The sequence below is a fragment of the Sarcophilus harrisii genome, chromosome 2 (genome assembly GCF_902635505.1).
Source record: "Sarcophilus harrisii chromosome 2, mSarHar1.11, whole genome shotgun sequence".
NCBI lineage: Eukaryota > Metazoa > Chordata > Mammalia > Dasyuromorphia > Dasyuridae > Sarcophilus > Sarcophilus harrisii.
In genome coordinates this window covers 480,145,469-480,172,557 of record NC_045427.1, presented here as the reverse complement: position 1 = coordinate 480,172,557, position 27,089 = coordinate 480,145,469, and the positions used below count along the sequence as shown (strand labels likewise).

Below are 27,089 nucleotides of genomic sequence, written 5' to 3'. Positions count from 1 at the left end.
TACAAGTTGTTCTTACCTGCTGTTGATACAACATGCAGTAGCATTTCAATCTCACAAGTGAACAGAGTCCAGCTGCTGTAGGAGTATTCCCAGCGCACTAGGTAAGCACGGTCATCCAGCATTACCTGACCCACTGTGCCCTGAGGTATACGAAGATTAGTCTGACCCCCTAGCAAAAGGAAGAAAGAAGGGGAAAAAAAACAAGCTAATTCTTGGGCACTCAAAGCAAGAAAATTCTTTATTATTACCATTACTCTAATTATGACAGTATTTCATTTACACTTTTCCTTACTCTTTAGCATTCTTAACATTACTTTTTAATATTGATAAAAGATCATATTTGTAAAATGGTTTATACATTACAAAGTGCTTTCCTCACAAGAACATCATTAGGAAACTACATGGAAATATATAATCCCGTTTTCCAGCTAAGGAAACAGGTTCTGAAACATTAAATGACTTGCCCAGATGTTAGTCATAAAGCTAGGACTGGAACTTAGGTCTTATGACTTCAAGTCCATTGCTTTCCCCCCATCCCACACTATTTCTCTAAAAATTCCTCTACTAATCTGGAAGAATTACATTTCCCAACAACCTTGGGAAGAATTTAGGGTTTTATATATAAGTTTCTAAATGCAATTCTACATTAAATAAGCATAATTTATAAAGAATATATTTATTTTAGAGGTTACTGTAAAATTCAATTAAGAATTACTAACCTTTCCATTAATTCAAAAATATCTTTAAATATCTTAAAAAATGAACTCTGCTTTTTTTCTTACCGAGAGGGTAAAGGAGTTTTGGTGTCTGCCTCCGCCAGAGGGTCCCATCTTCATGTGAGATCACATCATGAGGCCTATGTTTATAAAGCTCATTGTAGAAAGACATTTTATCCAGGAAACTATATACCTGCAGATAAGAAACAGAAACTCTGGTCATCTGCAACCACCTCAGGACTAAGCAGAGAAGACAACCTAATTCTTTTGATCTTCTAATTAGACTAGGCATTTGGACCACTAATTTGGTTATTAGATAGCCTTTATATGTATATAAGTATCACTTTGGCTACTAGATGATAAATTTATTGAGAACAGAATTTGTTTTCAACTTCTTTGTATTTTGCTATTGTGCCAAGATATAGCAGATGTATTAAATGTAATACATGTATTCAATATTTAGAAAAGATTACTGAACAAAAACTACATGCACAGTCTTGTGCTATGTGCTGAAGGACATAAAAGATGAATTAAGTATGAACTTAGATAAAAAATCACTGGGATAACTGAAGATCATCAGAAGCACTAAAAGGAAGAGCCGGAAATAAAAAGAGTATTTAGTCTTGCAGATTATGCTCCCAGTAATTCAGAATCAAAAGTTTAACTTTCTCCTCTACCCTTTCACTCAGACACTGACCTAAAGAGTTCTAATGGAGGAGTAGAAATACTCCTTGCTCCTCAATGCAACTTACAAATCTCCCCTTTACCACCACTACTCAGCAATTCAATATTCTTCCTCACTGACTGACTCACAGACTTTTTCTCAATTCAACTCACATGCGTTCCCCTTCTTTGTTTATGAACTCTAAAATTCCCTTATCTAAAAAAATATCTTCCTGCTACCTTGTAACTCTTTTCTCACTGTGATCACCAATTCCTTCACCCATCCTGCGTTTCCCAGGTCATCACTTTTGTACTGGCTATCCTCTCTTCCCCTGCCTATCTCAATTCCTTAGTATTTCAGTTAAACTCTACACCATCACTTAAATTTGAATTTCTTATTTTATCCTATCAGCATTGAATAGTCAGGACTATAAATCTTTATAATTCCTATTTAGATGCTGAAAAGATTTAGAGAAAAATCATAGAACCACACTGACTGCATCTGCCATATGTCTATTCTGTATAACCTCAATTGAGGTTAGCCCATTCTCCATTTGACTATTTCAAAAGTCTTTTAATACACCCCTTCAGCACTCCTTTCCTCCACATTCTCAGCTGAAATCCTTACTTCATACTTCAACCAAAAACCTGAGACAGTTCATCAAGAGTTCCCTATTCTCTCTTTCTTATCTCATCATTCAGGTATCTTCCCCCATTATCTCCTTCATTTCTGTCTTACCTGAAGAAGTGGCCCTTCTTCCTGTCTAGGTAAAACCCTCTACTTGGACTACTGATCCCATTATATTCCATTTTCTCTTGCTTCTACTATCACCTCTCACCAATATTCAATCTTCCCATATATACTGGCTCCTTTCCTGTTGTCTACAAACACATAAGAAAGTAGAATGCCTTTATTTTTTTTAATTCTTAGTTCTGGAGATTGAATGTAAATTTAACACATGCTATGTTCATTTTTTTTTCTTTTTCTTCTTTTCCTCTTGCAGTTTTCCCCTTTTGTTCTGATTTTTCCCTCCCAACATGATTCATAAAGAAATACATATTTAAGTGGCAGCTAGGTGGTGCAGTGGATACAGCACCAGCCCTGAAGTCAGAAGGATTTGAGTTAAATCTGATTTCAGACACGTAACACTTCCTAGCTGTGTGACTCTAGGCAAATCACTTAAAACCCAATTGCCTTAGCAAAATATATATATGTACGTATTTTAAAAATTAGAATACATGCACAATCAAAAAAAAAAAAAAAATTTAAAAAACCAAACCTTTCAGTTCTAATTTCTCTTCCTCTTTTGTCCCTCTCCCACATATTGAGAAAGCAAGCAGTATGATATCAATTAAACATATGACGTCATGTAAAACATTTTCCTATAATTCAACAAATATTTATTAGACTCCTCCACTTACTTCCCCATTAGAACATAAGGATTAGACCCTCATCCTTTAAAAAAATCCTCACTTGATCCTACAATCCCCACTACTATTGTTCTATATCCCTCTTCTTCTCAACTAAAATTGTTAAGTCAGATATACCAGGAGTCTCCACTTTCTACTCTATCAATTATATTTAAACTATGCAATTTGACTTCTGACTTCATCACTCAACTTAAACTGCTCTCTCCCAAACCTTCTTAAATCGCAATTCTTCATCTTTCTTGACCTTTTTATACTCTGTGACTCTTACAATCACCCTCTTCACCTGGATATTCTCCTCTCTCTGGATTTTTGTGACAATCCTCTTTCACAGTTCTCCTTCTACCTATCTGACTACTCCATATTCTCCTTTGTTACATCTTTACCCACATTGTGCTCACTAAGCTTAAACATCTCTCAAAGATCTGAACTTGGCCCTTTTCTCTTTTTTCTCTATGCCATTTCACTTGATTTCATCAGTTTCTTATGGGTTCAACAGTCACCACTATTCAGATCATTTCAGGATCTATACAGTAAATCTGAGTTACAAATCTGCACAACTACTTTCTGTACACATTAAACTGGATGTCCTGTAGCTATCTCAAACTCCATATATCCAAAATAGATCTTTCCCTCAAGATCCTCTCTTCTTATTTTCATATTACTTTTAAGAGTACCATCATTTTCTTAATCACCTAGACTCATAATCTTATAACCTTGATTCCTCACTAGCTCTCATTCATATATAATCTGTTGTCAAATCTTGCCATTTTTACCTTCACATGTCTTGTAAACATCTCTTTTTCTCTAATCACACAGCTATCACCCTAGAACAGACACTAGAAAATCAATCATCTTTACCCTGGACTACTGAAAAGGCCTTCTATGTAGTCTCCATGTTTCATGTTTGTCCTCATTCTAATCCTTCATACACTTAGTTGACAAATGACCTTCCTAAACCCCCAATCTGTCTTTGTCTTCATTCACATTCACAAACCCCACACTCTAAAATCCTGTGTGGCATTTCACTATGTCACAACCTGTCCCATTCATCCCTTTTCAGTGTTTTTAAACTTTCCTCCCCTCATATACATCAAGCTGCAGCTATACCCAATGCCTTACTGCTCTACATCCTTGACTCCAACCAGCTGACTCCATGCATTTATTCTGATTGTTTCCTACATTTGGAATGCTTTTCCTCCTCACCTACTCCCGTCTTTCTTCAAGATCCAGGTCAAATTCCTTCTCCCACAGAAAATTTTCCTCACTCTGCCTTCTGCTCCTAGTTGCTTCCCTCTAAGATTCCCTACTATGGACATGTTTATCATCTATGTATATAGTTATTTGAATTTTGATTCCCCCATTAAAATATGAACACCTCGAAAAAAGGGACCAGAATTTTGCCTTTTTTTGTATCCCTAACATTTACTGTTTGGAATACAACAAGCTCTTAAATGTTTGTTGAACGATTAATAGGAAAATAGGTTTTGCATGATTTCACATGTATAACTGATACCACATCACTTGCTTGCCTATGGGTCTATGTGTTCTATGTGAGGGATGGAAGAAAGAGAGAGAAACTGGAACTCAAAATTTTATAAAATAAAGACATGTAAACAAATAAATAACTGAAATTAAAAGGATAAAAAAATGTTATTAACTGACATCCTCATATTCAAGGAATTGCCAAATCATGTCAAGTCTCCTACCTTTTGCATCTATTTCCTTTTATTCATTCATACTGTCACTATTCATGTACAGGCTATCATTCCCTCCAGAGTGCTTTTCAATTTATTTCCTTGTCTTTAGTCTTTACCCTCCTCCATATATCCATAATACAAGCTGGCAAATAATTTTACTCTTGCTCAAAAAAATCTTCATATTTCCTATTCTCTTTCAGATAAAAAAATCTCTCTATGCTGCCATGCTGTTTGAACCTCTTTTTTCAGCTTTATTCCAGATTATTCCCTTTCTGTATTCTGTTTCAACCAAATTGGATTACTACCTGTTCCTTGAACATAATAAGCTATCTCATTTCTATGCACTGGGCACAGATTGTCCCACATTCCAGAAAAGTACATCATTTTTATTGACATGTTTCAGAAGTTTTCCCTTTTTTCAAAATTTAGCTCAGATGCCACATTCCCCATGCAGGCTTCCCTGATCCCTACCCCTAGCTGAATATGAAAACATCTTCTCTCTCCTCAAGTTTTTCTAAAGCACTTTATCTGATTCTCTCCTTTACTCTCATTAATCCTTATCTTCCATTATACCAATTCCCCAAACACATCATTCCCTAATTTGTTATTAACCTATGCACATGTTACACTATCTCCTAATCCTCAAACCCAAATAGGTTTAAGGAAATAGATGGTTCTATTCTTATTTTTTTTTTAAATGTCCAACATCTAGCATAATGCTTTCTATTGGGAAAGCACTCAACAAATGTTTGCTGAAATGGACAGATAACAAAGGTGTACAAATTCTTAAGATCACCTCTCTAATTTTCCCAATGGGATAATGGAAAGATAATACTTAAGAATTACTCTTAGTTTTCATAAGCACCTGACTACACTACATACCTTTTTGGCTGTAGATTTCCCTGACACAAGAGCTCTGAGCAATTGCAAAAGAGGAGACAGGAGATGGGGGAACATTCCACACACACTGTCCAGGATGATCCCTAGTCCAGAAGTTGGTTCCTAACAGAGGAAGAAAATCAAATAATTAATTTCTCATTCTCAACAAATAAAAGTATAACCTGCCCCCCCCCCCCACATACATATTAGGGTAGGTAATTACTGTTATTATAGCAACAACATATTTTCTCTAGATTCTCCAGCATCCAAGACATAAAATCTTTCCCAGTAGAAAAACATTTTTTTCTCCCTAACAACATAGCTTCTGAAATGACTACAGAAAAATATTATCACAAGAGGAGTTACTACATGACTAAATTTATAATGTAAGGGTTACCCCTTAACTGCTTTCTATATGTAATATTACATAATAAATTTACAATGTAAGGGGTAATAACTGCCTTCTATATAGTAATATTACATAATATTATATTATATATATCATATTATATTACAAGATGTAATAACCATCCTTGACACATAAATCTTTTAAAAAATAAAAACACTGATATTTACACCTTGTCTATCAAATATGAATTAAAAATATTTATATCTTATCTACCAAAAATAAATTGCAAATCTCCACCAGGCAGAGAGTTTCAACCTAAATATTATATCACTTAATACAAGTTTTGCCTAAAATATTTTGATTATGTGCAAAAGCACAGTCCAGTGGTAGAGGAAACCTAAAATATGTAGAACTCAGTGAAATTTAGCAGATCAACTACACCATATTACATAAGAAAGTATATTAGCATTAGGTATAGCTTTGGGATTAGATGCTTCTATTAATACTGAGAATAGCATTGTTAGGTAACCATTGTCTAAGAAGTCAAATATACACCTCAAACACTATAATACTTTCATAAGAATTCAGATGCACTACTATTAGAAGTCTTCTTGAACCCCATCACTAGGGCTCAAAAAAAGGCATACAGGAAAGCCTGTATCAAGAGAAGCTAACAATAGGGAAAGGAATTAGTGACTCAATATAAGAAATTCCTTTTCATGTAAAGAATTCTGTAACAGAAATGAAAAGATCACCTGAGACCCTGAGACTCACCGTTCCCCAAAAGAGTTCTGGAAGAGAAGGGTCTGCTAGAACTTCACATGCTGTATCAATGACATCCTTTAAAGGAAAAGAAAAAACACACTGACTTGGCTTGGTAGTTTCAGTCTGTCTTTTCTTATTGATTCATGAACCAGAAACATCAAACCTTCTATCATTTAAACATGTGAATATCTTATGTATGATCTTTATGATCTCGAGCAAGACAAAAATATTTCTGTTCCCTCGGGTTTTTTTGGAAACTCAAGAGCTTTTCATTTGTTTCATGTTCATGCTTTACTTTGTTCAAAATCAGATACCTACCCTTTACAAGGTCATGAAGATACAAGCAACTAACCAAAACTCTAGGTTTCATGGCTTATGAATTCCAAACTGGGTTGACAAAAAATGTAACTTCCAAAATAGCAGAATACTAAGAGGAACCAATATCAAATAGACAAACTACTATTCTTGAAAGGCTATTTCATTGGTAAGTAGCTTTAGCAGCTTTCATTCAAAAGATACAAGAAATCCCAACACTTACTTGCTGATTGCCTAAAGTGTGTAACTCCAGTGAGGTGAGAACAAAAGAAAGCAGTCCATAGACGCACATGCAAGCAGTACTGGTTGTACACTGTAAAACCAAAGCAATCAATGAGGAACAAGACCAGCCCTTACCCAGCCCCACTCTCAAATCCAGGACAACCTTACTTCAATTTATTTAGGGACTTAATGGAGAAAAGAATTTGAGGTCTGATTAACTCCCCTAACTAAAGACAAAAAGGATCAGAAAGATCAAGGGAAATAATAAAACTTAAAAGGAAGAAAACATGCTACTACTACTGCTGCTAATGGTTGCTTATGTTTAAAAAATGTTTACAAGCATACTACATATATTTTGCTTTCTCAAATAATACAGGTCTTTTTCTTTTTAATTTTTGTTTTCAATATCATATTCTCTTCCTTGTTCCATGATCCCCCTACCCCCGGAAAACAGTAAATATGATATCTATTATACATATAAGAAATGCAAAACATATTACCACACAGCCATAGAATGCTTAAACTTATGTTTAAGAGAAGAAAACTGAATTTCACAAAGATAAAATGACTTGTTTATTTTCATTGAATTAGTCAATGTTGGCAATTGAGTCCCAAGTCTTTGTGTGGGGACTCCAATGACTTTTATAGATCTCTATTCTATGGATATTTTTAGTAGGTAAGTCTTAGAGAGTTGCTTGAGATTCAGATAGTTTAGTTATGTGTCCATTGTAGCACAGTCAAGTCAAGTGTTCTTTCTACCATACCATACTACCTCATTGACAGAAAGCATAGCTAGGCCTCACTTACATATTCTTGGGAAAAAACTATTAGTGTTTCCAAGAAATTAACTTAATACTACTGGTGTCACCATGATGTAACATTTAACTAAATTTCTATCTTACTAGGTCATAGATAAATGATGCCATTCACATCAAATCTCAGACTAAGTTTCAAGAAACTTTCTATGGAGCCTTATTATATCTGAAATTGAATCCAAGTAGAAAATATTTCACTATTATTCTGACCAGGACTAAAGAACATGTTAATCTTTAAGGAAGTGTTCTGTTCTCTGCCAGCAAAGACTCACATTATTTCCTCCACTGGCTAGTGATCGAAGCAGTCGTGTCAGGTACTGGAATACATTGAGCTGGATGGCTGTGCTGCCCATCCTCCTGATGACACTACTTGTTTCTTCTGGGTTTAAGGTGTGGCGGAGTAAAGCCCAAGCCAAAAGCACAGGGGCATGATGAGGGATGTCCCCTAAGGTCAACATCAGGTGATCCATATTCTGTTAAATGAAAAGAAAAATAGCTAGTACATACAAAATAGTAATGATGAAGACTTTAGTAATTGCTGATACCAATCACAGCTTTGAAATAGCAGTGGAATCCTAATGCAGGGCAAGAAGGAAATTTGTTGATTTCCATTAAATATTGCTTCCTACCATCACAAAAGTATCTTAGTAATCATCACTGTTCTAGTGAGGATCATTTAGATCATAAATTGTGCTAATAAAAGAATTAAGATGGAAAGAGATAAAGGCATCCTACCCTCACCAGTAGATTTTTTTCATTTTCAAGAAGGATCACAAACAAAGCACTTAAAATTTGATCAATTATCCTTCAAAATATGGATTACCTTCATTTTGCAACTTGCAATCTTTGTATGAGAAAATATGGATGGAAAAGAAAGGTAAAGAAAATCAATCCTTCTTGGAAACTGAATGATCAAAGAGGTAATGTGGTATAGTACATAAAGAGCCAGTCTTGGAGTCAGGTATACCTGGGTTCAAGTCCAGCTTCTGATACATATTGGTTGTATGACCTTGGGCAAGTCATTTAACTTCTCAGTGCCCCAGGCAGTTTTCTAAGACTACAAGGTGCAGAACAGTTGCTGATCTACATTGGTAGGAAATCCTGAGGATAAATCCTAAATTGGGAAATAAATTATGTTTTGTTTAATCTATATGATAATGTGCACACATTCAGTGGAATTAATTTAATCAACTAACTAACCTGTCAAAGAGGGTCATATTCAGAGTGTTAACAATACACTCATATACAACTTCCAAGTTTACCTGACATACAAGCCCATCCTGGGCAAACTGATGGAGCTCTGTCCTATCATCCAAAGCACATTTATGTAATGAGTCAATATCCATTCCCTCCACCAGGATAAGGGCACTGAAATAGCTAGAAAGAAAGAATATCAAGGGATCATATGTGAGATTTTAGATTAGAGAATAAAAGAGGATGCAATTAACATCACAACATTTTATCATTTTCACATAAAGAAAGTTGAAATAAAGCATAAGAAAATAAAAGATCTTCAACCAAATCATTTCTAATGGAGCAGTAATGAACTGAACTAGCTATGCCCAGAAAAAGAACTCTGGGAGATGACTAAAAACCATTACATTGAATTCCCAATCCCTATATTTATGCACACCTGCATTTTTGATTTCCTTCACAAGCTAATTGTACAATATTTCAGAGTCTGATTCTTTTTGTACAGCAAAATAACGTTTTGGTCATGTATACTTATTGTGTATCTAAGTTATATTTTAATATATTTAACATCTACTGGTCATCCTGCCATCTAGGGGAGGGGGTGGGGGGAGTAAGAGGTGAAAAATTGGAACAAGAGATTTGGCAATTGTTAATGCTGTAAAGTTACCCATGTATATATCCTGTAAATAAAAGGCTATTAAATAAAATTTAAAAAAAGAAAAAAAAAAAAAGAAAAGAAAAGATCTTCTGGATAATACAAAGCTAAGAGGAATACAGCTGTTCTAAAAGAACACCAAGAATAAAACATATTTCTTCCTCCTTAAGAGAGATATGGTGAACTAGAATTATGAAATGAAGCATAAATTTTCAAAAACAGCTAAAACTTTGATATACTTGAGTGTTAAAATTCAGCTAGCTAGGCAGGGAGGTGGAACAGCTAGCTGATAAAGTGCTGGAAGTCAGGAATATTTAAATTTATATACAGCCTCAGATATTTACTAGCAGCTGTGAGCCTGAGAAGGTCAGTCAATTTCTCTAACCCTCAGTTTCCTCATCTGTAAAGTAGAAATAACAATAACACCTACTTACCAGGATTATTGTTAGGATCAAAAATAAATCTCAAAGCTCTAGATAAATGCTATTACTATTATTTTTATAAAGCAAAATTGTTTTAAAATTTTTTAATCTTTTATTTATTTATTTATTTACAAAAACAGCAACAATATTTTACAAAGCAAAATTGGTGGGAAAGATAAGGTGGTGGACAATAAGGAGTAACAGTAAAACTTTTTTGAAAAGAAGCTAAAGATATATATTAAATGTATATTTGGAGGGGGCACAGTGGATATAAAACACTGATCCTGGAATGAGAAGGACCTGAGTTCACTTTTACCTCAGACACTTAATACTTAGCTGTGTGACTCTGGGTATGTCGCTTAACCCCAGTTGCCTTGCTTCCCTCCTTTTCCACCCAAAAAAGGCATTTGGGTACTTTAGAGAATTCACCCTTTGCCACAAGGCTACTTGTGCTAAGACTCTGCCAACCTGACAAGAATCATCCCCACCAGGTCCCAGAAGCACAGAATTCCTGAAAATTGAAAACAATTTCACTGGCCATAGAGTCTAAGTTGCATCCAAAAGGGAGCACAGATTGAAAATGTGGGCATTAAGCCTCAGGTAGCAGATCCAAGAGAGGAAACCTAGTGCACTCCAAACAACTGAAAGTGCTGGGAAGTCTAGATTCCTTCTAGACTGTATTCATCAACTTGCTTTCTAAAGTCAAAGAGAACAAGTCTAAATTTTCCTCCTTCTTCCTAATCTTTTCTTAGCCTGCCTTTCTTCCATTTGAACAGATTTTTCCAAGTCTTTTCTACTCTAGGCTAAAAATCCCTAGTTTTTTTTCATAAGGCAATAATCTTAAGGCATGGATTTAAGGCCTTTCACCAACTCTTATATGTCAAAAAGGTTGTCTTCCTTTGCCACTCATGTCTTTCTTAAACTGTGAAGCACAAAAATGAATAGAGAACTCCAAATACATTCTAACCAGGGGAGAACATAAAGGAACTTTCAGCTCATTTCTGAAAATTACAATGTTAATATAATCCAAGACTACATTGGCTTTCTTGGTTACCACATCATCTTAGTGACTCATTTTCTTTGACAATGGTTCATGGGCTTGGTAGAATAAGGAATAAGCAATATTCAACAACTTAAATAGGCAAAATGGGGAGGTGGGGAAAGAAAAGAGCCTGAAGTTCACTAAACTTTTTTCTTTTTACTTTACTAAACAAGGTAAAATCTGACAAATGTTTTAAAACATTCTTGGAGAAAAGTAAACCCCTGTCCCTCACCCCACATTTGTCTCAACTGATATACAGAATAAACTTGAAACAATTAAAAAAAACAACAACATAAAAATGGCAATCCCTTACCATTATCACCCATCTCATGCAGCTGATTTTTTTTTTAAACCCAAATATTATCCTACTGGATTTCATGTAAGATTCAGTTCAATGGCTAGTTTGGTAAAAATCTTCTTGGATTTTGATTCATCAATCTAATGTGTTAATTATTCTTTGCAGTTAAATGTCACCTGCTAATTTATGAGTTCATATGCAATCTATGACTTTTTCTGAATCAAAACTGCTGTTTTGTTAACTATTGTTAATTAGTATAACCAATATAATGTTAAAATTGTTAATTAATATAAGACTAAGAAGAGAGTCTGGAGATTACCTGCCACCCTGACACAGAACCACTGAGGAATAATCTCTAAAGAGATTATTCATCCAGTTGTAGATTCAACTAATTTTATCATTATCTAGGCCTTTCACTTTATCTCTATAGGAAGAATATGAGCTACTTAATCCATCAAAATCCTTTCTAAAGTGGTAACCTTTATCTATACATTTATGTATAGATACATCAATACATAATGAATGGAAATTCATTAACTAGTAAAACAGGAAATGCTAAATTAGTCTGACATGATTCACTCTTGATGAAGCCATTCAATTCTCTTCAATGAGACTTCCAGAATTTTCTGAGGAATGTAAGTCATTATCACTGATCTATAATTTGCTGGTTCTATCCTCTTTCCTTCTTTGAAAACTTGGACTTTATCCTTCTCTAAACTTGCTGTATCTTTCTTATCCCACCATCTTTCAAATATTATTGAACATGCAGCAATCTTATCACATCATATTGCATTTATGAAGTCCAAGTAAAAACCAAAAAAAACCAAAAAAAAACACCTCTAAGTTCTTACATACAGTAGACATCAGTTTAACAAGATACAGTAAAAAGTATATTGGATTCAAGTCAAAGGACCTGGGTTTAAATCCCATTTTTACTACTTATTGTGTGACTTTGAGTAATAAATTTAACCTCTCTTGCCTTTAGTTTCTCATAGGCAAAATTAGGATGGTTAGATAGCCGCTTATAAATTCCCTTGCAGCTCTACAACCACAATCCTAAAAAAGTTCTCCGAGTCCTGACTGTCCTGAGATTTCATAAATAACAAAGCCAGATGAGACTTCTTATCACCAGACATAGCTGATAAAGTGCTGGAAGTCAGGAATATTTAAATTCACATACAGCCTCTGATACTTACTAGCAACTGTGAGTCTGAAAAGGTCATTTAAATTCTCTAAGCCTCAGTTTCCTCATCTGTAAAGTAGGAATAATAATAATAACACCTACCTACCAGGATTATTGGGAGGATCAAATATAGATTTAACACTATAGATCTGGTGACTAGAGTGCATCACCATTTGAGCAACAGGGCTGCAGTGAAATGGATTTCCTGTGGAACCTATGAGCATTAGATTGATCATGAGGTTCAAGTTCTGAATGACCCATAAGCATGCCTAAAATCCAAATTGCATCTTTAATCCAAATCTGCCATCTTTCTCACGTGTAAGATGAAGAAGGGAAGAACAGAAAGAGGAAGAAAAAAAAAATCAATCCTTACTCCTAAAAACTTAAAATACATGCCCTGTAAAATAAAGGAGTAATTCCATTTTTCATATGAAGGATGGTACATTATTATTGTTATTCAAAGTTGCAGACCACACATCTAATTCCACTCTCAATTTATTACATCATCTTATATGTGAATTCATTTATCTATTACCCTAACAACCAAATGAGGAGTACGTCCATTTTCTCCCAGGGAAACAAGAGTAAATAAAATGTGTCTGTTAAATACACTAAATTTGTAGACAAAGAATCAATATCTTATATGTTGAAATAATAAATGACATTCTAATTCAGACACTTACCCAATCCGATCCACAAAAGGATCCATGCTTTCATCTACCAAATGTCTATTGGTCTGCCTACATCCAAACCCTTGTGCTTTGAACATCTTAGTTAATAGCAGCAGGTCACCAGGAACCATTTCAAAGTAGGCATAATAAAGGAAAATTATTTCCAGCAGCATTGACTGCTCCCGCAGGCACTGAACAAACCATCGGGACACTTGACGCTCAGTCTATATCACCAAGTGAAAAAGGGAAGATCAAAAAGAGAGATTTAGAAAATAGAGAAAAAACAGAATTTCAATTCAACTCAAACATTTACTAACTCCATACTCTGTGTCAGACACTGAGGATATAAAATAAAAAATAAAATGGGGCCTGCTCTTAAGAAGCTTGCTTTTAAGGGGATACAATATTTAAACAAGTAAATAAATTCAACTGTAAACTAAAGTCTATATTGCAGGACTGCAACTACCCAAGTTATTGTCTTAAAGATATTTACAATCCATTGCTACAACTTCTTTTATATTATGTATTCTTGAAAACTCCTTGCAGTAAGAAAAGAAATACTTTACAGAGAAATGAGATCATCAATCAGGACAATGAAGAAATTGAACACTTCCACTAGTCACTTTTCAGGAGGCAAGGAAAATAAATTATCACAGTGAATATTATTAGGTAAAAGGGCTATTTTACAGAATTAAGCATTTCCTTGTTAATGACAGCAACATGTCTCATGTCTCCTTTGAACTGTTTAACACCAATAATTTTTTAGAGAAGAGAAGCTACATACGTTTCTAAACAAATAATTTGGAACACCCACACAAAAAAGTACACAATTATTAAGAACTAGAAAAGACATAATACTACCCATACCATGAGATTTCCATGTGTTTCCCATGTTGGCGCTTCTGTTTTGTAGAGCTCCTCAAACTGTTGCCGGTACTTAGTGACTAGCTCCTTCTCCAATTTATCAACACATTCGGAGTACTCAACCTAAAAAAATTACAATACAACTACTTGTAGTTACTGTTAAGAAATATTCAAATGTATATGACCATAGGTCATGTATAGTACATTAGCGACAACAATTTGAACAATGTCATAGAGAATTGTGAAACCAGGAAATAATTACCCTGTAGGGATGCCTCTCATCCTGGAAATAAGTGAGTAAATGTAAAACGCAACGTAGAATACAGGTCCTCTCTTCATAGTAATAATCTGCAATCTGGAAAGACCAAAAACATCTATATCAACATCTAGCATAATGCCCTAAACTTAGTAAGCACTCAATACTTATTTGTTGTTCACTGCATACAATGTCAGATTTTTTTCAGTGTGTGAGTTAGTTATTGCTCTTTTCTTTCTCCTTCTTTAATGGTATAAGAGATAGGAGAGGGAGGAAAGTAGAAATATTCTTTAAAGTATAAAAAATATAAAACCAAAACTCAAAAATATTTTTAAATGTTTATTGCTGATTACAGTTGTGGTTGCAAAGTTAGAAATTACTGTAATTATGCAAAAGAGGGTATAGAAACCCAAGAACCAATGGGGGAAAAAAGTTTTGAATCCAAAAGAAAACCTTCATGAGTCAATAGATGAGAAAATTATTAATAATAATGTATTAATAATATGTTTCCAAACAAATTCTTTGGCATCAGCTCTCAAATACAGCAAATTTAAGCAAACCAGAAAGAAAAAATCCACACAGCCCATGATGGCCATTACAAGAATAACATGGAGTTATAGCTTATCCAACTAGTAACTTTCTCATAAACTTCATTATTAGGAAACTGCTTCAAAGCCTATATAGTCAAGTTTAGATTCTAAATTTAAAGAGAAAGTTTTTTTTGAGAGAAAGATATTGCTGAAAGGCTGGGTGAAAAGTAGGAAGGGGAGAGAGAAGGAGAAAATAAAGAAATGAAAAATTAGTCTGATGGATTTAGGATTGGAGAGAGAAAAACAAAAACACTAGGGATTACAAATTTAGGGTTGAAAGAGGCTTTAGAGATCAATTAATCCAACTCCCTCAGATCCATGAGCATGCTCTTACCTCCACTGAAAAGACTCCTCTTCCAAAAACTCTCTTTTAAAAGTTCTCTTATTTCACAGATGTGTTAGCAGACTCCTTCACAAAGAGCTCATCCCTTCACTAATGGTAAACTAGGGTCCAGCAAATAGCAGGAATCCAAAATGTTGAGGGCAATCAAGCTAAAGGCTCTGATAGCCAATTTTATTCAAAAGAATGAAAATAGTTGCTACTACTGACCTTTAGTATTAGAGCCTGGCTCTGTCTCTCATCTTGCAGTACTGTCTATAAGAGAAATGAACATAAAATAAATGCCATCACATAGTACTAAAAGCAATGTCAGACATTGAGGATAATTAATTTATTTCTTTAAAGTAACTTTTGTACTCATTATCTTAGTAGCACTAGGGAACATCTTTTTATCCTCAAGTATCTAAGGGTATACTTCATTTATCTCATCAAAATCCAAAACCTGTAGTTATGGTTACCACTATCATTGTTGTGGATACTACACCTGATTGTAGACTGCAATATTTCTATAACTGAGTAGATAGTTTTCAAGGATTGCTACAGCTAAAAATTCATCACTTTGTAGGCAACCTGGCAACAAACCTCTCTGAATTTAGCTAGGTTAATCTTTAAACAACAGAATCCATCATTGGGCTATAAAAGCTTTGCAGGACCTGTCACAACTTATATTCCACTAATGCAGTCTAATTACCCATGACAAGACATTAGAGAACTTTAATGAAGACTGAATGAATCTCATTTAGTGAGTTTACTGAATTTCAGAAATGAGAGATAATCAAAGGGTAAAATGGACACAACTACAAACCTTTAGTGAGTCCCTGGTCCCTCTATAGTCCTCTTGAAGGTAACACTGAAGTAACTGCACACTCTGCTCTTCATCAAGGCCCTGAAACAAAGAAAATATATAACAATATATTGAGAAGAGCTATTTCACCAAACAAGCCACAAAAGAAAATAACAACAATAACCTTTAAATAGCACACTTACTATGCCAGGTATTTTACAATTATTTTTACAATTTATTACAATTATTTTACAATATACAGTTATTATCTATTTAATTCAGGCAGCTGGATAGCACAATGGGCAAGAATACTAGACCTGGAGTCAGAAAGATTTGAATTCAATTCCTGTCTCATACATTTTCTAGTTCTGTGACCCTCACCTGTAAAATGGAAATAGCAGTAGTTATCTACCTCCCAGTTGCTATGAGGGTCAAAAGAGATAATAATTGTAAAGGACTTAGCACAGTACCTGACACATAGTAAGAGTTACATAAATGTTAGCTATTGTTATTATCTTCACAGTAACCCTGGGAGTCAGGTACTTTTGTTATCCTCATTTTATAGATGAGGATACTGAAATAAATGGAGAGTAAGTGCCTTTCTAAGGTCACACAACTAGTAAATGTTTTTTACTGGTTTTGAACTCAGATCTTCCTGATTCCAAATCCAATGCTTGTATACATAATGCTACCTAGCAAAGCCAGGTATAGTGGCACATGCCTACGATCCCTGCTACTGAAGAAGCCAAAGCAGATAAAGCACTTGTGTTCTGAGTTTCTCAACTGCAGTAGGTTAAAGTCAATAAAACATCCACATGAAGTCTGGACTCATATGGTAAATCCCTTCTGGGAACAAACTGGCCTAGGTACCAGTTTGCCTACAGAGGTATAAATGGACCCAACTTAGAAACAGGTCCCAGCTTCCAAGCCAATTAATAATGGAATTGGGTCTGTGAATGGCCACTGTATTTCCAGGATGGGAATGATAGAGAAACCCAATCTTCTTTCTTCCAACCTTCTCCCAAAAAGAATACAAAATATCTCAACAGTTTGTTCTTTGGAATGAATAAAAGCTATTAATAGCCAATGAGCAAACTTTCATGACACTTTTTTTTTTTTTTAACAACTCAAGGTTATGGGACACAGATACTATCTTCTTCCAACAATTTAAGGAGACAAGGTCCCACTATTTTATTGGTTCCACTGTTTTTTTGTCTTCTTAACTTAAACAAAATATTCCCTTTGTAGCATTATATGAAATGTCAGAAACAATTTTGTTCCTCTACCCAGAAAGTTTAAATTGTAACAAGCAAGTCAGTAAGAGTCACAATCATTAAAAGATATTATTTTCTTAGTTTCTGAAATTGAAATAAAATTGATGCTAATTTGATAAGCTCATAAATATAAAGACCATATGATTTATATATATGTTCAGGCAATGTTTTTGAAACACTATAAACAGTAGTAGTTTGGAATTGGGAGTTTAAGCTTAAAAGCTTGAAACATGACTGTTTTCAGACACAATATACAGATGTTCATATAAAATCTACAAGAATAATTTGAAGCTAAGGTTGAACTTTTCTCACCAAAAATTTGCTGATCCTCAACCCCAGCTCCTTCAGTGGTGGAGCCACATCTTTATTAGCTTTCACTTTTTCTGCTGAACTTGCACTAAGAAAAAAACAAAAACATGTAACTCATTTTCTATCACTGTGAATGGCAAAAAAATTTTTTAAAAACACCTGTTTGGATATAAAACATAACTTATCATTGACAGAAATAAATATTTATATTAGCATCATCTCTCATATATAGATAAAAGCACACTAGAAAAACTACTAAAACAAAAACACACTCAATCTACATAATACCTACCACAGAAATAATGCTGGTGCTTCTTTCTAACCTGAGAGAAATCAAAACTCATTCATATAATTAAATTTTTCTTTAAGGAAAAACTATTTAATTTTTAAAAATCACCAAATCAGTTATCCTGTTTATCAAATGAATAAAATATTAAGTGCTTCCTATGTGCAAAGTGTTAGGTTTACAAACAGAACAGTAACAGACAATCCTGTTCTCAAGGAACTGACATTCTAATGAGGGCAGCCAACATATATGGAAGCTGCTAATAAGATGAAAAAGGTTTATGGTCTCCTCTTCACAAAAAAGTTCTCAATATGGAAAGTTTGAAATGCTGATCTAATTACTGTCTCTTGACATCAGTGTGATAATGGATTTCTACAATGATGTCATTTCTAAAAAAGACCTCTCATTCGCTAAGAAAAATTGTGAGCCAATTAGCCATTGCATCCTGAAAATCCCAGAAAAATATGAAATAAGTTAGCCACTGGTAAAGTCAAATTAGAACAGGAGTGTGAACCTTTTTCCAATCATGCATCACTTTGACAATCTCATGATATGGACTCCCCAGAATGTTTTTAAATATATAAACAAAATTGGTAAAATTACAAAGGAAATCTATTATATTGACAGTTACCAAAATATTAAAATGAAGTTCACAGATCCCAAGTTAAGAACTTCTGAATTAAAGTAGAAGCATTGTACATTAGCAAGAACATTGAAATAGAACTTAAGAGAAATATAAAGAAAATAAAGTTCAAAGAAACTAAATGACTCATCCAAGATTCAAACTCAGATCCAAGTCCAAGATTCAAACTCAGATCCAAATCCAAGGTTCTTTCACTCCACTAGCTCTTTCTGTCAAGTGCTCATGATGGGTCTCAACCTCTCTGAACCTCAATTTCCTCATATGCAAAATGGAGATAATATTTGCATTATTGGGCTAATATGAAGCTCAAATGAGAAAATATCTAGAATATGGTTGTTTTTTCTTGTAATAGAATTTTATTTTTTCCAGTTACATGTAAAGATAGTTTTCAACATTCATTTTTGTTAAGTTTTTTTCCTTTCCTCTCCCTTTCCCCAAATAGCAAGCAATCTGATAAAGATTACACACATACAATCATTTTCCACATATTTCCCTATTTATCATAATATGAATGAATCAAAACAAAAGGGAAAAATCACAAGAAAGAAAAAGTAAATCATAAAAAGGTGAAAAAAGTATGCTCCAATTTTTATTCAGTCTCCATAGTTCTCTCTCAGGATGTGGATGACATTTTTTATCCCAAGTCTACTGGAATTCTTGAATCATCGTATTACTAAGAGCTAAGTCTATCATAGTTATCATCACACAATCTTGTTGTTATTGTATACAATGCTCTCCTTGTTCTGCTACAATATATTTATAATTTTTATTTACTCTGAGCTTGTTTCTTCATTTGTAAAATGGAAATAAAAATCCCAGGTTCCCTCAGAAAACTGGTATAAATTTAAAATAATATATATGAAACTCCATGGAAATTGTGAAATACTTTGTCTTGACACAGGAATTGAACTTATGATTTCACTGGTGTAGGGAACTCCTAGAAGGCGGGTACCATTTTTACAACTTAAGTCTTAGACAAATGAAAGAGTTGCCTGAGAGGTAAAGTGATTTACAAAGAATTACAAAGCTAGGATGTATCAAAAACAGGATCACAAATTTAGAGTTTGAATCTAGGTCTTCCTAATGTCAGGATCACAAATTTATCACAAATTCCTAATATCAAAGACACTCTCCATCACCATTCTAAACTACTTTAGCACAATGCTGGGCACAAAGGAAGCACTGAATGAATGTTTGCTGACTGTCTGCCTGTCATAAAATATTATTGTAATTAAGATGCTTTAAGACTATACCACACCTGGGAGGTTTGTAGTATGAAAGTCCCTCTAGCAGCCGCTGCCAGTGTTTATTCAACTCTGACTCGATCTGATTCTGAAAAAGAGCAAAGCAATAAAGCAACCACAAAAAAAATTAAGTTCCTTGTGGGGAAGAACTGGCTACAGAATGAGAGGTAAGGATTTACATTCTGTAGTTTCCATAACACCCAAATAATGAAGAAAGAGGGGAGAGGGGAAAGGACTTGCTCTTCAGGATATCAAATAAAACGCCTTTGTGGTTCCAAAAATGTGTCTATCAATATAGGTATCCATTCTTGCAAGAAAATAAAATAAATCTTTCCTGCATTCAATAATAATAATAATAATAACGCAACCACAATGTTGAAGAGCTATCAGCAAAATATTTATTTTTAACGTATCACCTATCACCAAAGAATCAGAAGAAAATACTTTTTAACTGACAATGGGTAAGGATATTTCTTATAGACCACAGCCATTATGATTTAAAGAAGCTACTCAGTGAGCTAGAGTGTAGGGAGTACAAAGAAAAAAGAAAAGCAAAAAGAAAAAAAAAGATTTGATTTCCCCTAAGGATATTTCTTAGGATATAGAGAAAGCAAACTCCCCAACTTTGCCCTGTAAACCCCAGTCCTTGAAAGGAGTCTCTAGACTCTATCAGGTTCATTACTAATTCTATCATGCTGACTTCTTCCACTAATAATCATTGCTAGCCAAAACCATCTAGCCCCATGAACCCTTGACACGAAAAAAATCTACCTAACCACACTTATTATTCTCCAACTATCCTTAAGCATAGCTTTAACCTCATCTGAGCTCATCATATTCTATATCTTATTCAAGACTACTTTTACCTCTTCTAAAGAGAATCATTTGAACTAACAAAGTGTAAAAGCCAAAATGTTAATGGGTATAGGAAAGAAGGAAATAGAGAATGAGTGACTATGGTGAATACATTAACAAACAGGAGGCATAAGAGAAAGTAACTCTTATCTTTCTACTACATAACAAAGATAGACTTTTATATGACAAGTTGCCTGGAGAAGCCAATGAAACTGCTTTAATAAAACCATGACTTACTAGCTCTCTAAGAGCTGATCTTCCAAGCAGAATGGTCCACAGTTCTCTACTGCTCCTGGATAAAGAGAGAAAATCAATAGGTAATTTTCGATATTTTCAACTACAGAAGGCAAAGCTGGTCAGTTGAACACAATGTTGAAAATGTACTGGAATCAGCTTTTAATTGTGATATTCAGTGCACAAATAAAACAAAATAGAAATTTTGATATTCTGAGAAATACTCAGCTCTTGCTAAAAATGAAATGAATAAGATTAATTTTATGGATGCCTTTTTTGTTCAGATTGAGATTGATGAAAGTTGCTTCATCAGTTTATACCTCTATCTGCATCCTTCCGGTAACATTCAACAATCAATGAAAAATAAGACTGGAAAAGGAAACAATGTTATGTTCAGGGTCCCATTCACTTCTGGAAAGCTATATTAATCAAATTATAAAACCCATTATAAAAATTTTTTAAAAACATTTTAACTTCAGAGCCAATTATAAAACAGAAATCATGTTGGTTCTATCTTTTTTTGCTTCGAATCTATGATTTCAATTCTGTAGATGTAGAAAATTATACCAAAATAACTCAGCATCTTGTGTGTAACTTATAATTGACAAGTTAGCAATTGAGAACTTAATACATATTAACACATTAATATATGAATATATGGCCAAAAAAAACTATAGAACTTAGGTGTTCCTTATTCTAATATCAGGTTTCTATCCACATTTCATGCTGCCTGTTAATGGTTCTATAGTTCTTTGAAATATTATATCCTTTGGTCATTTCGGAAACATGATTTTTTTTTAGAAACACCCTGGAATTACAGACAAGGACTGGACCCTGTGATTTCACTATTATAAGAAACTTCCAAACGGTATGTATGGGTTGGATGATATGTCTTGCTGTCGTCTAAAGACCATCCTAGCTAAATTTTAAAGAGGATCATCACCAGGTGGCTAATCATCAAAATGATGAAGTTTTTGACAAGAGCAACTCAAAAAATTCTACTAAAGTGTGGAGGGCTTGTGATTTATAGTGGTAAAGGAAGTTCCCATATGGGTCACTAAAAAAGAATATAAGGCCATCTAGGGGAGGGGGTGGGGGGAGGGGGGGGGAAGAGGCGAAAAATTGGAACAAGAGGTTTGGCAATTGTAAATGCTGAAAAATTACCAAAGTAAAAAACCTAAAAAAAAAAGACAATTAAAAAAAAAAAAAAAAAAAAAGAAAATTAAAAAAAAAAAAAGAAAAGAATATAAGGAATAGAAATTTATTTTTCTAGTTTGAAAGGTACTTTTCAGAATCTTCAAATTAAGGAGATCTGAAACATATCTTATTTTTTTTTTATTTAATAGCCTTTTATTTACAGGATATATGCATGGGTAACTTTACAGCATTAACAATTGCCAAACCTCTTGTGAAACATATCTTAAAAGTCTGTATTTGATTGCTAAGTTCTGCTGCTTGGAAGGGAAAAGGATCAGCTACAACTAACAATTCCCCTCATTGAGCATTCCATACCTATTATTAGAAGGACCCCCAAATTCATTGCTCAAAGATAATTAGAATAATAATAGATGATATCTATTCAGTGCTTTAAGGTTTGCAAAATGCTTAATGCTTTACATACATTAAATTATTTGTACCTTAGAATTCTGTAAAGCAGGTATCATGGGTATTATTATTCTCCATTTTAGAGATGAAGAAACTATGGCTTAGAGAGACCAAATGATTTAATCCATGGTCACACAACTATTAAGTATCAGAGTCAGGATTCAATCCAATGTCTTTTTGACCCCAAGTCCAGCATCTTTTCCACTACTCCACACTATTTATCATATTAAAAATAAAGGTGGGGGCAGCTAATTGGTGCAGTGATAGAGTACCAGCCCTGAAGTTGGAAGGACCTGAGTTCAAATCTGCCTTAGAAACTCAACACTTCCTAGCTGTGTGGCCCTGGCTTGGTCACTTAACCCCAATTGCCACAGCAAAATAAATAAATAAGGATTTTATTAAAATAAAAGTGTACCTTATATAAGTATTTTACAAAAGAAACCCCAAATCTTCTGGTTTCTAAACTCAAAACACAACCCTCCATTTGGTCTATCACACATAAAAGCACAAACTCAAAATTGGAATATACTGAACAGGCCATCTAGTCCATATCCTCATTTGACAAGAAGATTAAGTGACTTGCTTAAGCTACAAATAGTCATTTAAACCTAGGGCTTTGGATGCTAAAGTTACTGCTCTTTCCATTCTATCACACTGCCTCCCTGATACCCTGCTACATTAAGTATTGTAATGATTAATTGAGGGAAAAGGATACAAAAGCTATCTTCCCTAGATATATTCATCTGGCTGAATACTTTGGGTAATCTGTTTGAAAACTAGTTTTCTTCAGTCCTACAGACTAAGATTCAAAACTTGGATAGAGCCATAGAACTTCGATGATATGATTTTTTTTATTTTTTAACAGACAAATATTAAGCAGATATTCCACAGAGCCAATAAATAAAAGATGCCTACTGATTCTTATGAGTCCACAGAGGGAAGTATGGCAACTCTTTAAGTTTCACAACAAAATTCTTTTAAAAAGCAGTTTTAGCTTTGTTTTTAACATGCACACACACACAGTATTCTAGAAATACATTAGCTGAAAAACAAAAGGGATATAAGAAAAACACTAACACTTCCCTGATTTCTAATCAATCTCTGGGTTGCTTTTTCAAGAGAAAATTTCTAAACAGGACAGTAGATTTGTAGCAGGAAGGGACTCAGAGGTCATCTGGTCCAATTCCCTTACTTTATAAGAACAATTATCTCTTTGATTTATATACACACATCTTTCAAGGAACTCAAAGTAATTCTAACATTAACTCTTTTTAGCTTCTAAGACCTTATTATACCATAGTATAATAATGAATTATTTGCCTTTTTTATTATATTTGGGAGAAAGTTTAAGCTAAGTACAGTAGAATAATTTATCCAAGTAGTCAATGAGTCAAAAACTAGGTTTTTAACTTTTGACCAAAGAGCCTAGACATTTTAAAAAGAAGTTTGAGTCTTTTTTTTGAAAAGCAGCTTCTCTTGGGAAGACTGGACAGCTGACTCTAACACAGACCATGAACTACTCTATGACTAGAAATATATTATACTGAGTTAGAGATACCACTTCTAGGGTCTGATATGAATTTGATAGGTAGCTCAATGAACAACTTAGGTGGCATAGTAGATAGAGCTCTGGACCAGAAGTCAGGAAGAGCTGAGTCCAGCTTCAAATACTTACTAGCTGTGTGACCCTGGACAGGCATGTCTCTTATTCTATTTGTCTTGATCTTGGCTTCTATAGCATCACCCAAAAAACTAGTGAGTAAGACAATTGCTACAAAATCTCTGATACAGATTCTGGCACAGAAGGTTGCGAAAACCTGCAAGAGAAGGCTTCATAGCTAAACCTCCATTATGCACGTATCACATTCTGATTTGTGTTAGTTATCTGAGTATAAGTAAGCTTCCCTTTTTACCTCTCTCAGATTTCTCATAGAATTCAATATGAATTTTCGCTTTGTACTGTTTATATACTACAGATTATCTGCTATTAAACTAAATTTTTAGAGACAGGAACTATGCCTTTCATCTTTTTTATCCTAAAGCCTGGCACAGCACTCTGAACACAGGAAATACTGAATCTCACAAGAGGACATGATCAAGAGTCATATATAGGAAAAGCTATATCAATCAGGTCATGTATGCCATTGAAATAGCCAAAAGATCCATGATCTCATCAGAATTTCCATCTTCAACAAAGATCTCTAGGTAGGGTGCTGTATTCAAGAATTCCTGAGTTCAAATCCCTTAAGACTCTTTTAAAAAAAATAAGTTTTTTATTTTCAAAATACATGCAATGATAGTTTTCAACATTCACCCTTGCAAAACTTTGTGTTACAAATTTTTCTTCCTCCCCTCCTTCTACTCTCTCCCCTAGACTGAAAGTAATCCAATTTATGTTAAACATGTGCAATTCTTCTACATCTATTTCCACATTTATCATGCTGCACAAGAAAAAGTAGTTCAAAAAGGAAAAAAAAAGCAAACAACAAAAATGTGTGATCCACATTCAGATCCCATAGTCCTCTTTCTATATGCAGATGACTCTCTCCATCATAAGTCCATTGGAATTGTCCTGAATCACCTCACTGTTGAAAAGAGCCACATCCATCAGAATTGCTCATTGTGTAATCTTCTTGTTGCTGTGTACAATTTTCTTCTGTTTCTGTTTCGCATCAGTTCATGTAAGTTTCTCCAGGCCTTTCTGGAATAAGCCTGCTGATCATTTCTTATACAACAATAATATTCCACAGCATTCATATATCACAATTTATTCAGCCCTTCTCCAATTGATGGGCATTCATTCAGTTTCCAGTTTCTAGCTACTACAAAAAGGGCTGCCAACATTTTTACATATATGGGTCCCTTTCCCTCTTTTATGATCTCTTTGGCATATAATCCCAGTAGAAACATTGCTGGATCAAAGGGTATGCACAGTTTGATAGCCCTTTAGGCATAGTTCCAAACTGCTCCCTACCATGGTTAGATCAGTTCACAACTCCCTTAGTCTTACTAGCTGTATGATTTCAGGCAGATCATTTCAGCTTTCTGCCTCAGATTCCTAATCTGTAAAATGACAGGACTGGACTTTAGATAGGCTCTAAGATACCTTCAAGATCTAAGTCTACAATGCTATGATCTTAAACCCCTCCTCTCTTTCCAGCACGACATAATGGTTTTTTCAATAATAGCCAAAAAAAATTCATTTCCTGGTCGCCAAAACTTTCTATATTTAGCAAAGTTGGTATCCTGATAAGTCTTATCATAGTCATTGTCTAACACAGTCTATAGTTATAGTTCCCTAAAATGTATCTCAGAAGTACAATCAAATCAAATCCCCTCATTTTACAGAGGAGGGAACTGAATCTCGGGACAGATAAATGACTTAAGGTTACACAGTAAGTATCCACTATGAGACTCGAACCCGAGTCCTCTGATTCCAGAGATGAGGCTCTTTGTACAATGCCAGGAAAACATACATCCTTTCCAGTTTGATGGCTTCTTTCAATTCTACAGGTTTAAGAAAAAAAAGGAAACATTCCAGTACCTTGCACAGACTTAAGGATGAGGAGCAGTGGAAAGGCTGTCTTCTGCATTACACACTAAAGTCAAAGGTTAATCAAACTACCTGAATAAATGTCTTTTTTTCCAATTAACTTAAAAAAAAAATCTTCCTTAGTGCTTGGAACAGTGGCCTGCACTTATCACACACCTGTTTTCAAGGAACCCTGAACATAATAAATGATGGTTTAAATCTTTCTGCACTTAACACCTACTGTTCTTTTTCACTGCACACAACGCCGCCTTGCACAGAAAAAGCGTTTGATAAAAGTTTGCTGAACTAATGAATGAAGTCGTCATGGCCGGATGCCCGAGCTCAGCACCCAGAAAAGGCGGCAGGCACCTTCACGGGTGGTAGACCCGCCCCAGCCCGGCCAGCAGTGGGAGGCTGCAGGCGGGGGCGGTTCCCGGGGAGGTACACGCCCCCTGACGGGAGGGGCAGCCCCCAGTCTGCGGGAGTTCAGGGACTGCAGCGCCAGCGTTGGGGAGGGGGGAAGGAAAGAAAGGAGGGATCGGGCGAGCGCGGTCACGCACGAGAGGGAGGAGGGACCGCTCACGTCTAGGCCTCCTCCATCCTCCGCTCCGCCAATTCCCCGCCGCGCGCCGGGGGCCTCGTGCCCGGGACGGAGGCCGGTTTGAAAGTAACCGTCTCGTCGCCGACACCCCCATACCGCCGCCGCCCCGAGCGCCGTCCCTCCACTCCCTCTGTATCTCGGCCTCTCTCCGTCTCCTGCCCTTCATTTACCACTGTTCCTTCTCCCCACTCCCTCTAGGAAGCAACAAGAATTCCCGGCCCGTACCTCACACAGAGCCCGCCGGCGGCAGCCGCCATCTTCGCGTCCCTCCCACGTGACCGCGCGGCAGCCCGCGCGCTGGGCCACCCGCCTCACGTGACAACGTAGGGGCGTGACCAAAGAGTCGGATAAACTA

General features: G+C 35.1%; 1 protein-coding gene across 2 annotated transcripts in view; it reads right to left on the bottom strand.

Annotated features, from left to right (window-relative positions):
• NUP188 (nucleoporin 188) overlaps positions 1-27,040 on the bottom strand; it is a 42,852-nt gene extending 15,812 nt beyond the window's left edge. For both annotated transcript variants that reach the window (XM_031954768.1, XM_023494237.2), the window contains exons 1-16: positions 26,960-27,040; positions 21,000-21,054; positions 19,922-19,995; positions 17,738-17,822; positions 16,173-16,253; positions 15,578-15,622; positions 14,444-14,536; positions 14,185-14,304; positions 13,330-13,541; positions 9,115-9,229; positions 8,125-8,325; positions 7,039-7,128; positions 6,510-6,575; positions 5,390-5,509; positions 783-909; positions 17-169 (exon numbers count right to left, since the gene is read on the bottom strand). In XM_031954768.1, the coding sequence (XP_031810628.1) occupies positions 17-169; positions 783-909; positions 5,390-5,509; positions 6,510-6,575; positions 7,039-7,128; positions 8,125-8,325; positions 9,115-9,229; positions 13,330-13,541; positions 14,185-14,304; positions 14,444-14,536; positions 15,578-15,622; positions 16,173-16,253; positions 17,738-17,822; positions 19,922-19,995; positions 21,000-21,054; positions 26,960-26,991 (1,669 nt within the window). In that variant the 5' untranslated portion in view covers positions 26,992-27,040. The remainder of the gene's footprint in view (positions 1-16; positions 170-782; positions 910-5,389; positions 5,510-6,509; positions 6,576-7,038; positions 7,129-8,124; positions 8,326-9,114; positions 9,230-13,329; positions 13,542-14,184; positions 14,305-14,443; positions 14,537-15,577; positions 15,623-16,172; positions 16,254-17,737; positions 17,823-19,921; positions 19,996-20,999; positions 21,055-26,959) is intronic.
• Positions 27,041-27,089: the final 49 nt, after the last annotated feature.